At 40.8% G+C, this 14,520-nt stretch overlaps 1 protein-coding gene across 1 annotated transcript in view; it reads right to left on the reverse strand.

Moving 5' to 3' along the window:
• LOC108572100 (synaptogenesis protein syg-2-like) overlaps window positions 1–14,520 on the reverse strand; it is a 485,655-nt gene that overhangs the window by 91,500 nt on the left and 379,635 nt on the right. Inside the window, exon 2 of the mRNA XM_017934291.1 lies at window positions 1–44. Coding sequence (XP_017789780.1) covers window positions 1–39 — 39 coding nt within the window. The 5' untranslated portion in view covers window positions 40–44. The remainder of the gene's footprint in view (window positions 45–14,520) is intronic.

Raw genomic sequence — 14,520 nt, forward strand, 5'->3', positions numbered from 1 at the left:
CTGAGCAGTTCCACCTGCCACTGCCTCCGCATCTATCATTGTCACTGTAATGACAAAGACGAGAGTCAGGCACATCATATGACGAGAGACGAGCGTGACTGGAGTTAACATCAAACGATATGGTTTAACGATCGCGTAGAAACTTATCGACACTATTATGAGAAGCATATTCCGAAGCACGAAGTTTCCAGTAGGCAAAAAGTGCCATTTTTAGGAGATGTGAAAATTGAGGAGACCTGCTGTCATTAATATTCATGCTGTTGTTGGTTAGGTGTAACATAATACGAAGAAAATTGAACGTTTCCAAAATACAGAATTTCTAAAATCAAAAAGTACCATTTTTAGGAGAGGTGGAAAATAAAGAAATTTGTTGCGATTAATTGCAGTGCAATATTGTGGTTTAGGTAGAAAATAATATGAGGAAAATGGAACGTTTCCAAAGCACAGAGTTTCTATTATAGTATCAAAAAGTACCATTTTTAGGAGAAGTGAAAAATGAGGAGAATTACTGTAAAGAATTGTCATGCAATTATTAATTGTTTACGTGTAAAACACTTTTTATTTTCTTTAAACACGTAAATGTTCTTCTTCCCTCTTTTTGGAGAGGACAGGATGGTGATTGCAGAGAAAAAATATTGTCGAGGAAATTACTGTGATTACGGTCGGGCCCTTTATCATTGGTCTGCACACGGAAACATGCTAATTCCCTGATTTTAATATTTATTAAGTTTGTTATTTGTAGCGTAACCCGACCGAGCATTTTTATGGTCTTGGTGTTTTATAACGATGTAGCTTCGTGGGGCAATTATGGTTTTACGGTTCTGTCAAGGTAGGAGGATCTTAGTGATATGACCGGAGTAATTATTCCTCTGGAAGTTTTCAAAAGTACGAGGAAGTTATTAGTTCGGAAGAATTTTAAATAAAATTAGTTGCTAATGCCCGAATAATTATCTCTGAACTGGCAGAAAAGTTCGATATTGGGACCAATAATTAAATTATTTCCAATTTAGATTCACTGCATCTTAGGAAATCGAAGAAACTGATTTCTGCAAAACTAAAAATTATAATATGTAATTCCTGAATGACAATTTTATAATAATTTTAATAATTAAGTAGCTACAATACATCAGTGTCTTCGATTTCCTAAAAAATAAGCTCCCTTCTTCTGAATTAGAGCTCCAAATAGGTAAAAAACCAGGCCTCTATCACAATCTTTAAATTTCTCATACTACAACCATTAAAATCACTCTTCAAAACAGCACACTGCATCAAGATCACCCCCTAAATCATCCTAAACCCATTATCAACAAATCGTCTCCTAGCGCGCTAATAAAAAACGCATAAATCAAGCTGAACTCGTCTTATCCGCAGAATTCATAGAGGGCCGTTTTAAAGACCGGTATCGAATAAATCTTCTCGATTACACGGGGTCACGTCAAATATTAATTTTCATTATTTATTCGGGTAACCGCGTTGATTCACGACTCGCGATACCGTGGCTCGTTACGAGCCTCAGAGGCAGAAGAACGCGGAAAAAGGAGCGGGGAAAAAAGTTGAAAGAGAGCGAGAGGGAGCGGAAAAAAAAACAGAGAGAAAGTGTAATTAGAGGCATTAATCAAATGTAATTGTAGCAATTAACCGGGGCAGCTCTAAAGCCTCGTGGTCTCTCTATGCCGCGCGTGGCGAATGCATAATTTTCCTTAATAATTAAACTACGGACAAATAGAGGCTAAGTGTAACGCTACACCGACCAAGATACTTCGTTAATGACAATTAGACTGTCTATATTTTTACCCGACCCTCCTCTTGCCCGCTCTTTTCCTCCATCCAACGCTCTCCTCCTCTGTAGCGCTAAATGCTCGCCAAGAAGTCGTGGAAAGTAGTTTATAGCTCGAGTAGAGAGGGCTAGGAAAAAAGAGAGGACCGTTTCGTGTGGCAAATTTGGAAGGAAAAATGCACGTTAATAGGGAAGTACTTTTTCCCACCCTTACTCGCTAATATTCGGAAGTAAATTCAGAGGAGCTATCGAGTTTTTAGAAGATCGTTAAGGACACTTTCTCGGAGCAACGTCGTTTTCTTCCTTTCTCGTTTCTTGTAAATGCAAGAGGAGCCGAGAGGAAATTACCGGTTATTTCGCGCGTTTTATCGCGCGTTTAGCAATATTGTTGTTAAGTATCGATAACCTGATTTTCCTTGGTTGGCGTGAAGAAAAATTATGGTCGATTGGAATTGTAGATATTGACGGGAGGAAGCAGGGATCGATAATTACCGCGATAATGTTCAATCAACGTTATTGATAATTATCGTAAAGAACACGGCTGATAACAGCGATTGGCGAAGATAACGCAGATTTTTCTCTGCGGCGAGGAGAGAGGGTTGACGAACGAGTCGAGATTATCTCGAGGAACATGTAAATCCCTGGGAAGTGATCAAGAATAATTTTGAATAATTAGCAACACAACCGATACGCAAGATTTTCAAGGCAATTAAATAATTTCGAAAATGAAATTCACCTCGGACAAATAAATTTGACAAAATGTCCAAAGTTCAATTCTTCAACAATCCCCCTTTTGTACCTTTTGTTATCAATTTACCTGCTCCCGCAGAAATGACAATTCACATGGCACGGTTCGTTTCCCGCGCACAATCACGAATTTGTACAACTTTAAACGAACTCCACTCCCTCTCGTTTCGCTGTAATTCCAATAATACACTCACGCGTATAATAATTCACTTTGGCGAATTGATCAGTGAATAATACAGCAGCCATTCTCTCCGAGCCCCCTGGGAATAGCATTCGGGAACAATTAAAACATTACTCGGTGAAAAATTCGACATCCCCTATGCACGAATCCTTGAAAAAGAAAACTGCTATGATTTTTGCGTTTCATCTGCAAAAATTTCGAACGTGGTGGTACACGCTTTATAATACAGGATGACATTTTCTGGTAACAAGTTTTCCTTCCTTTTTTTCCCCCCGCATGTTTCTGTCGCAATATCGAAAAAAGGAGAGATCAGAAGACAGGTCACGCAACAATTTACGATGATTTGACACGCATGTGCCCAGGCTCGGTGTTCTCTCTCTCTTTTTTTATTTTTCTCCCCTCCCCCCCCCTGGATGTCGGGGAGAGAAACACGAGGCGCATCCAAAACGCGATAACAAACCCGATATCGCGTATCAAGCGCTGAATATTGAAACGTGTCACTGGCACGTCAAACACCACCAAATTGACTATTTATGAGAACAAGGGGTGGACAAGGAGGAGCGAGAGGGTGGAAATTTCGTTTTCTCGTCGGAAATTGCGTTGTCTTTGTTACCCGTCATTCGCTGCAATTCCCATGATCTTTCCCATCGTCGGCCGTAAGACAGGCCATAAACGCGTTCCATCCCCTGGTCTTATTCGAAGGGCCGACGAAACTGTTGATTAGTATTCAAGAAGCGGCATCGTCACTTTCGTGGCTTTCTTATAGCGGCCGTGTAGACTTGCCCTTCTTCTCTGTCCTCCTTCCAACCCATTTTCAATGATTATTTGTCATTTTTGAATGTACACAATTTCATTATTTTTACTCAAATTTGCGTAAGTAAAGAGGTACCGTATCGAGGATAATTAGATGCATTGCTTGAGAAGAATCACCCTTTACTCGGTTTTAGGTTTAAAGGATGTAGAGTTTTATTAATATTCTTGTAAAGAGGGGAACTTTTCTGGAGAAATTTTTTACACGCATCTCTCATTAATTTGCTTCGGTTTTCTTTAAATACACCACCGGCCAAGAGTTTGGAATCACTGAGCATTGCAATTTACACAAAAATTTCCAGAAAAAAGTACGCGACTTTGAGAATTTTTTATCGTTCGAATCAATCGGTACGAGATAAATTGATAAAAGTAGAATTGAGGTAAACTTGAAATATATAAAAAATTAGCAGCAGATTTAATATTGATGAAAAGTGGGAGGTGATTCCAAACTTTTGGCCCAAATATATAAAAAATTAGCAGCAGATTTAATATTGATGAAAAGTGGGAGGTGATTCCAAACTTTTGGCCGGTAGTGTATTTCTCGTCGACACTAGGAATACACTAAATATTCTTTTTTTAAATACTGAGACGCTAATAATATTCCAAATTAAACTCTACAACACCCATACGTAATAATTGAATGGGTGAACAAAATGGGGAGAACAAAATTCCACTGGACTTTACTTTTGGAAAATTGAGAGAACTGAAAATTTGTGAAAATTTCAAGCGACAAAATTTAAATAAATTTAGCAAATGAGCAATCAGAGGCTAAGGCTATTAAATTTGCAATTTTTCATCTTGACAGAGAGCTATGATACCGAATCTTCAATTTCACATTCCGCATCCCGCGTCTGATAAGAAGGTCTTCTTCAGATCACGCGGTCGATTTGTCACAGAAATGCAACAGTGACGGATTCCAGGTCAACGGCAGACGCGAATGGCCGATTAATCGATGGCTATTATGCACAATCAATTACCGGCTTGAACGCTTCTCTACTTATCGTTGAAACGAGGACGAAAGACCGTCGAACGGATCGAATAACGCGTTTGAAACACGTTGTTAAGCAAACAACCACTGGCATGCTCGTCACACACGGCTCGAATACGAATTCGATCTGCGAGCTGTGACGATCGTGTTTCGAAAATTTGTCTCGAAGATTAAACAAATTCGGAGATCGCGCTACTTCGAAGTTTAGAGATTAAGTGAAAATGGAAGTAAAAGAAAAAAAGTCACAGACAGATGAATCAAGGGAAAACACGAGGAGAGAGAGAGAGAGAGAGAATGGTGTCTTTGAGAGAAATTCAACGAAGATTTTTTTTTCGATCAAGTGCAATCGGGAGGATGAATCGGTGGAAATTTGAACCTGATAAAAATTTCCGCGTATTTGTTCGGTGTTATTTGATTATACGTTTCCCGTGTATCGCCCCGTGCCAATAAACTATGGCAGTATTAAAGTATAAATTCGAAATATAAAATTGAAATATGGATATTGCAGTTTGAACTTGATTTATAAGATTGGATGTGCAGGATCGTTTGAAAAATTGGTCCAACATTAGTAGTTGTTTTACGAGGGCACCAGAGATGCAGACAAATTTCGCTGTTTGTGAAATTTCCAATTTATCGTTTTTGTACCGTATTTTTGGCTAAAAGTTTCGTTTCCTTAAAAGTCAGAAAAAAGTCAGAAAAAAAATTGAGATTTTTCCATTGAAGAGGGGTTGATTATTCGCGGGTTTTCTCGATAATTGCTATGATACATGAATTATGCCAGTCATGCTCTGTTAAGGTATAGTTGGTGGAAGAAATATAGTGAAGTAGTAAATTAAAGCATTACTGTACTGGTACTGTAACAGGTAGAGTAGTCGAATGCGATATCTTTCGTTTCTCGATTAGGACTGAATCAAATTTGAAGCATACTTAATGCAACCCTAACTGAGATTTAAGGTCCTTGTCTCAGGATTCTGTCGATTTACTCGCCGACACACTCGACCGTGCAAACTTTGACGCCTGACCGATTTCAAGATCTCTCTATATTTCTTCCAACGACTATACCTGCTCACTTGAGAGTAGAACTATCGCGAGTTACTCTTGAGAGTCAAATTTAACAGTGCAAGTTAAACTACCGCGAGTTGCTCTCGAGAGTCAAATTTATCACTGCAAGTCAAACTCTCGCGAGTTGCTCTCGAGAGTATATCCACAGTACTGAGAGTGCCGACGAAAAGCTGAACGCACAATCTGAGAGCACTCTCGATAGCAACTACCTCAAAAAGATCTCTCAGATGAACACGTATCCTTAGACAACCTGGTATTACCCCTCACAAAAAAATATCCACCAGAAGGCGTGTACAGCCTAAGTATACGTAATCCATAATCAGGTCTAACGAGCACGTTACACGCCGTAAGCACGCCAGCTCTGTAACATCATTATCAGCTGTTGAAGTGATCGTTCGTCGCAGATACACGTACAAGGCAGAAGACAGTTTCGCTCGGTTGCACCCTGTCCGTATTAGGATCGTTTGTTTCAGATTCCTGCGATCGACAGTCGCACAGACGCATCATGTTCGCCATACAACACGTAATGCCTCCCTATCTACGATCGATTGCCGCGTATTAATAACTTAATCGAGGCACACCCGTGGTGGCATCGCCGCGAGAGAGAGAGGGAGAGGAACGTTTTACGTTCGCGGGCCACGCGGACAAATAGCCCGGCCATTAAAACGCGTTTGCATATTCATAAGAGAAGGAATGCACTTAAGCGAGTTAACGACTCAACGAGCGGCTGAATATTCTTGACAGCACCACGCGAGCACCCAGCCTCGCGCGTTGTGTTTTAATTAACGTTACGAACCGTTGTTGACGGGGCACCGGGGCTATCCGTTATGCGTGAAAATTATCGATGCGATAGCTGCTGCTGCTGCTACGCGAATCATCTTCATTTCCACGTTTCTACTGTAGCAACATGCGGCAATTAAAGGACCTCGCGAAAGCTTGCCGGGGCAAAGCGCTGCTGCGAGAGAATTTTACTCTGTTAACGATAATGCCACTGCTCGCTGTTCTCCTTGTAAATTAACACATACTCAGGGAGAGAGAAAGCGAGAGAGTTAATATGAGAATGTGCTGCTGAAAAATAAGTGAAAAAATACCGAGGTTAATTATGCAAAGTTAAAATTTTGCCCGCTCGGGCAGTAAGGGCGCCCTTTTTCGCCCGTGGGCAGCAAGGGCGCCCTTTTTTGCCCGCGGGCAGCGCCGGTGAGCAGCGCTCGGAGAAAATGACGTCGACAGTCGTAAAACCAGCAACGAAAGGGTTAAAGAGCCAAAAGAGCGTCAGTGCTCATTAAGACACCAAAGGGTTAACGGAGAATCGTAAACAGAAACACTGAAAAGGAGAAAAACTCGAGGAAATCAAATCGAGAATGATGAAAAGTGCACCAGAGCGATTCCTCCTTTCTCTTTTTCTCGCCGGAACAAAGTGTAAAACAAGGGGGTCTCGGGAAGCTTTCACGGAGGCTTTCTCGCGGAACGGAACACGGTCGATGAAACACGGGAATTGCCGCGGACAACGTGGAGAAGGCGGGAAAATTCGTCGTTGACAGGGAGAAACAGAGGAGCAATTAATCGACGCGGCATTAATTATTGCTTTTTCACCGTGGTTCGCCGGGCAACGGTCCCGGGAATATTGAAAATGGCAGACGCGTAAACTTACGAGCCATTTAACATTTCGATGAAAATCGAACGGCGTAACGCGGAGAGGGGAGGGGAGAAAAAGCCTGGCGACAAATGTTTTCGAGGGGTTGTCTAGCACGAGAAATCGAACGATATTTCCTACGCTGGCTTTGGATCGCCGGAGCCGTTTTATGCGCGGCGCTGATTTTAATTTACCCGTCGCGGCGCGTGAAAAATCGCCTCGCGACTCTTGTGTATTACGTTCGCGCCGGAACAAAGGGAACAATGCTCGATTGTTGCGGCAGAGAAAGGAGGGAGAGAGCGAGTGAGAGAGATTTTCTCTCTCGCGATGCATCCCTGTGACGGCTTAATGTAAGCTCAGGTGATGCTTCGAGGGCGAATGCAGGGTGACGTTGCTGGAAAAGTCTTCGATGTGGATGGAATTATGTTGAGATGCCGGTGCTGTAATTACGGATTTGGAAATTTGTAGCCTTAGAGCGATGGTTTATTAATGGAAACGGATTAAAAGTTTTCTCCTTTTTTCTTTCTTGGCACTGTAGAGTGTGGGTACTTTTCTGTCACGAGGATAAGCGTGTGTGTTAGGTGGTGAGTGAGGCGAATATTTTACGAGAAAATCACGGATGAGAAATTCATTTATGCGGAGGAGAAATTTATTTTAAAATATAAGGGAAATATTTGTGTGATTAATTTTTTTTTAATAATCCCTAGATGTCCGGAGCACCAACTTAAATTTTAAAAAGAAAATAGAAGTTTATAGATTTCGAGAGCACTAACTTAAAATTTTTTAAATAAAAATCCCCAAATATCAGAAATACTAACTTAAATTTAAAAAGAAAATAAGTTTCTAGATTTCAAAATTGCGTATTTCACTTTTCATAACCATCGTAGGCCACCGATGACCTACTTAACACAAATTTCACAATAAAACCAATTGCAACATTTAAACATTTCACTGGAAAATTCGAAAATTTCTCACCGTTGAACTCTTCGCAATTCACCCCTCCACGTATGCTAAAATACAGCTATCGGGGGAAAATAAACAAACTTCCAGGTCCTTTTTTCTCCCCCAGAGTGTCGATGAATTATTGCCCAGGTTATTCGGGAGCCTGTTTAAAATAGACGAGTCAATTACGTCGAAATAAATGATTCATTGGCTCGCAGCGGTCGGATTCATTAACGAAACGAAGAATCGAATACGGGGAGCGGCTGGCGCTGGCTACGTTGGCCGGGAAAGAGAGAGACGGTAGCGGGGGCAGAATTATTTTTAATTTTCGAGTAATCTCCTCGAAGGTTGGCCGCGAAACGGCGGACCGACTCATTAATCAAGCTCACGGAAGATTACTCGAGGGCAGTTCGCAAAGTAAAATTGAACGATGGTTAATCCGGTTTCCGCGCGGAGACGTAACGATTCTCGAAACGATGTTCGATCTCGGCTCGGAGCTCCGAGGAACGGAAACAAGAAACCGAACGGAACGTTTTGTAGTAAGTTGCTTTTTAAAGACGTGGAATTTTTTCACCGCGCCGGTGATTGATGTCTGAGAACTCGAATACGATAAGTGGAAGAAAGAGGCGAGAAATTGGCGGAGAAAAAACATTGTTTCTGCTGTATTGGCGATAACGAAATTAAGATTAGAAAGCTTCGACGACAGATTAATAGATAATTTATGGAAACAGAGTTTAAATAAATAAATTTTACTTTTTAATTTTAACCAAATCAGAGCGCTTACCAAAGCAGAGTCAAGCTCTTCAAATGAAATATGAAAAGTTTTAAAAAAATCTTTACTCTTTGCAAAATTCGCATACATAAATTTTCTTTTTAATTTTAACCAAAATTTTAAATACAATTATTTTTAAAACGGTTTCAAGTATTTCCGACTGAATGCAGCTACCAATTGACGCAATTTAGATTAGTGCATAAGCAAAGTATGATCGTGATACCCACGTGCCTTCTAAAGTTACGATTTTTATGCATTTATGGGAAATTCGAAGATACAAAATCACACAGAATCCACAGCGCTTCTTATAATACCAACTAGGCTGAATAATTTTCCATCCAAGTTCCACACTTTTTTTTTTTACATTCTCAAAAAATATAAATTTGCATAAAAATCCGCTGTCCATACACGGTTATGATAATTTTCGTGTTCACGAGTGGTGCGACCTAATTTTCACACTGCTCTAATTTCTTTGATATTGCAATTTACCCGGAAGTTTGATATCTTTTTGGAATAAACTCGATTTCGTCGGTTTTTAACGATACTCGAGCGCAATGGCGGATAATACCTATCGTTTCGTTTCGGGATTTCGAGGATATACATATACCGCGCGTTGCTGCATCCACTTACAATTCCTGAGGGGTGGAGAATTGCCAGGCGACTAGCGCGCGTCACCGGAAATCGATAACTGGAAAATTCAATCCTTTCGCGATGATTTTAGCGGCACAATCGACGATACAATTAAAACAGACATAGATTGATTAAACATTAATTGTCGACGTGGGGTGATCGTGTTCGTTAATACAGTAATGCTACGTAGAGGCTATCGATTAAGTGGTAGAACCGGTATGAAAATCGATTACACTGTTGGCCCGCGCCGAGTGCCTATTAATACGCGGTTTTCTCGTATTGTCGACACGATTTACCTGGAAAATTATCTTCGTATCAATCGTGGACAGTGAACATTGTCCCATTCTGTTCGGTAATCGACAGATGATCATGTGATATTGGCAGTATTGATACGACTTGAAATTCTTTCATACGCTTTTAAGGTATTCCCCCCTATTTCCATGTACCTGATTGTTTGGTTGATTACAGGTTTTCTGCGTGGAAATCTCGTCGATAAATCTGAGATTCTTTTATGGAACCGTGAAAATAGTCAGAATTAAATATTAAAATTGCAGGAATCGATGAAAAAATTTTCAGGGACCCAACCGAGAATCGAACCCGGGACCTTCGGATTACCAAGCCGAGGCTTTGCGCATTACGCCAATCACCCCCTCGCTATTCTCCCTTGTCGGTTTTCCTATTTACGTATGTAGGCCCCCGTATTACAAAATTGAGCGCTTTTGAATTGAAATCGATATTCTTGTGTTAGTGATTCTTTTCTCTGTTATCTGTGTATTACGAATCGAACGAATTGCAGTTGAATAGTCGTCTGAAAAAAATTAATAGCGTAGAATTGACGAAAGATGAAGAATTTGAAGGAAATATGCAACGATGGTCCGATTGGAAATATGCAATTTCCATCTGGTCGTATACAATAACTGTCACTAATCTGGTTTCTAATCGCGATAGCCAAACGATGTTTCAGCAATGTTTCGAGCATCGTGATTTATAGCGCACGTCACTGTTATAATTTGGCGTAACGAATATAACGACGCGTTGGAGACGTGATTCGACATAATACGGTTAACGCGCGATTTGTTACGTCGAAATGTCGAGTCGTCGAAAGAATCTCTAACGATTCAATTGCATTTCCATAATTGTTAACGTTATCGATGAAATTATAGACACTATAATAAATCGTGAAACATATGCTCCTCGTGAAATATTATCGAGGTGGATTTGATAGAAAATAATCAACGTTGTTTTCGAAATATTCAAGGTACAACAGGTAAAATGCGGAAATAGCGAAATATGGAAATTTTTGTCCAATTTATAGCGACCATATTTTTATTTAACTAATAAAAAATTATTTTTAACGATATTTCAAACATCTAGGGTATAATAAATAAAATATTAAAGCAGGGAATTTCAATCATTTTCGAATGACGATAAGTATGCTAATTTTGTTCAATTCATAGTCACCGTGTTTTTATTTAATTAATTAAATTTTTTTTTTAAGTAATAATTACTCTCCACAATTTTATTTTGCCCTGACAATCCTGTTCCAATTTCTTTTTTCAATCTCTCGAATTTGCATTCCCACAGTTACACATTTTTTTCTCGTTTCGCCAGAAATTTCGCTGGAACAGTGCAAACTATAATTGCAAAATTTCACTGTTAGCTCTCGTAATAGACATTATTCTCCTTCAAACAGGGATTCGATGTCGTCAGACGTAGCGCAATTTCACGGTTGAATTTCAGAAATAAAACGCACATCAAGAGCTGGAACGTATTTTTGCTTTTTCGTTGTCACGGTTGAACGTAACGTTTCAAGGACGGTGGAAATTAATAAAAATCGATGTCTGACGGGTTGCACGTCGCGGATACTGTTGCCGGAAAATCGTTTCAAATTGGAACCTTTGTTTTTTATTTGCACGACGATCCGTCCAACGCCACGCGTGCTACATTTGAATATATGATTGGCAACATTTTTTTTCCAGCCCCAGTCGTTCGTTACTCCCCCCCCAAAAAACGCGTTGTTCCCAGCCCGTGTAACAGTCACCCGCGATTAATTCTTCTTTTTTTTTTTTCATTCTCGAGGAAAGTGTGTGTAACGAGCGAGGGAAAAGTTTGGATCGAACACGTGGATCGGTGAAGGAACGATCGTAACGACAAATAGGGAAACTGATGGAAACTGGGACACAGTGTGCGGAATATTGTTCCCTCGAAATGTCATGCTTGAAGTGTGAAATATTGGGAAGTTATAGAATTTTTAGGTTGATACGCAGGTTATTTACCTGATTGTCTGAAGAAACTTACCTGTTGTACGAAGAAACTTTTGTAGGTAATTTAAACGGTCTCAAAGGGTGAATAAGAAGGAAGACAAATTAAAAAAAAAAATGTCTTCTTTTCTATTTTTTCTTCTTTTTTCTTCAACGTCACCTGTATTACATCGATGTCATCTTTCCTACTGTTTCTTTCAAAGTCAGCTGTATTACGTTGACGCGCATTTAAACGTGAATAATAGCACCAAATTTTTAATTAAACGCGAAGCTTCCTTTCATTTCTCGCCACTTGTTCCGTGAAAAGGAGATATTTTTGAGAAAGCGAAGCTAATAATTTTCATTACTCGTTGTTCAATTTCCACATTCCGTGTATTCCTCGTTAAACAAGTGAGCGCGCACCTCTCTTAATTGCTTCTCCCCATAAATCACCCCGAAGTGACTTTTCCGATTCGTGCATTTCCGAGATTACTTTCGCGAAAGAGCAGCGGGCGATAAACAGGGACTGAAATTAACGCGGTTAAGAAAGCAAACGACGGGTGGCGGGAGAAATTGAAAGCGCGGTGGACGGAGGAACGCAAGAACCGAGGTCGAGGCTAGAGGTAAAAATAATTTCATCGGAAAAACAGAAGGAAAAAGGCAAAACAGATCCACGTGGAATAATAACGAAGAGAAGAATAGACGGGGAAGAAGGAGAGAGTATACGAAGCGAGAAATACCTACGGTGACCATGAGAAAGGAAGTGGAACAGCGTGGAAGGAGGGTGGAATTGAGAAAGAATGTTCGTTGGAGAACTGTTGAAAAGTACGAACAGAGGAAGAAAAAACGAAGAAGAAGCGGAAGGAGGGTGGAGAAGAGAGACGGAGGAAAAGCAAACTGGAACGAGAGAAATGAATGGAAAAAAGCAAGAAGAACAGGCGAGAGGAAGAGGGAGAGATTTTTATGAAAACCAAGGATTAGATTTACCAAACAGGGTCGAGCGGGCCGCGTAGGAAATGAAAGGAGGAACGAAATGGAAGTGGGCAGTAAAATTCACTTAGCGCATCGGCCGGATGAAAAGAAAACTAAATGAAAATGGTTGTTTGCGGTGGTAAAAGCGGCTGAAAGTTGCCGCAAACAATGCCGTTGGAAGCATTTAAAACAGCCTTGGTAGAAGAGGAGCAGCAGCGGCGGCAGTCGGCAGGTGGCCAGGATAAAGGTGCCCCGATTTTTTCAGAGACGACCGCCTGGTTTTTCGCGGACCCGCGAAAAACCAGCCGCCGCGTGGCCTCGACGTTCGACTGCGGCAGAAGCGATTCTCTGCTTGTAGAGAGACGAGGAGAGGAAAAAAAAAGGAACTATGGGACGGACGAAGAGAATTCACGACACGAGCTCGGTTATAGAAAACCAACCCACCTATTATTCCAACGGTTCACTCGTGGAAAGTATACACGCGTTACACGACCGTTCGGTTTTTCACGCTTTCCTAAACATGCCTGGCACCGTGCGATTCCTGGACAGGGGGACATAGATCGTCGCTATGAGACAATATTACTCAGAGACTGTTCTACGTTCGATTCGCGGTAATCTTTTGTTGGCAGCGAGTGTAGACATGTGGGGATCGATGGTGACTTTGGTGGCTGGACGGTGATTGGATCTGTTGGCAGATTCTGTGGTGGAGAAGGAAGTTTCACCGTGTATACTTGGTTTTAGGTAAGTGGATTTCGAGGATTGTGTTAGGTGACGCTGTTGAAAGTAAATTGAGCGATCTTGTTCATCTGTCGACACTGAAATTAGTTTTCGTTTAGTTTTTCTGGGGGTTTGATAGTGTGGTGAAGAAAGAAGTTTGGAATTGTTTTGTGAGGAAGTGTCGTCGAAAGAAGGTGCGCAGCGTTAAAGGGTTAAAGGAGAAGTGAGGGAGTTAAGGTACTCGTGTGATGAGTTGGTACAATTTTTTAGACCATTCGAGGTTAAAGAATTTTTTTAGTAATTTCAAAAGTTTCCTGAGATACCCAAAAATCTGAAAAATTTGCTTCCTTATAATACTTTTCTCCAAAGAGGGCAATCTTCTTTAATTAATTGCTCTCACTTTCCATACCGTGCTATCCTTTCTATTTTACAGTAAAAATGTAAATTACAGCATCAGAAATAACTGACAAACTTGTTTCTATACGCCTAGAAAATAATTTAAAAAAAAATAAAATTGATCATGTTTAGCACATCAAGTCGACAAAAATGTGAGTGTCAAGGGGTTAAAAACACGAACAGAATAAATCGAATAAACACGACAGCTGATTTTGCAAAAATTTCTATTTAAAATAATTTCCACACACCTCTGCTACCAGCACAAATTCCTCCCACACAAAGTTCCCAATCCCTCTCCTGAAAATGGACGGTTGAAAACCGCGGAAACTTTCACGACGACCTAACACAATCAATCTTCACTTCAAAATTCTCCCTGTAATCTTCACAGACCACTCTCTCCCCTCCCCAATCTGCGCTCTTCTTCAACTTCGTCTTACCACGTCTGGCCAGGCTATTATAGGTTGCAGCGAGGAACTCCGGATCGGAACTATCCGGGCGGAAATCCCCGGGTTCTTCGCGGGGATGCCGCGATTGTAGTGTGGGCACCGCGAGACCTCGCAAATATTTGTCCAGGCCGTAAGCCGCGTCTTAATTCACTTGCATGTCGTTCGTTGAACGTCGACTAATTACACCGTGTTTGTTTCCGTCGTGCA

Source organism: Habropoda laboriosa, unplaced genomic scaffold (genome assembly GCF_001263275.1).
Source record: "Habropoda laboriosa isolate 0110345459 unplaced genomic scaffold, ASM126327v1 scaffold110, whole genome shotgun sequence".
Taxonomy (NCBI): Eukaryota; Metazoa; Arthropoda; class Insecta; order Hymenoptera; family Apidae; genus Habropoda; species Habropoda laboriosa.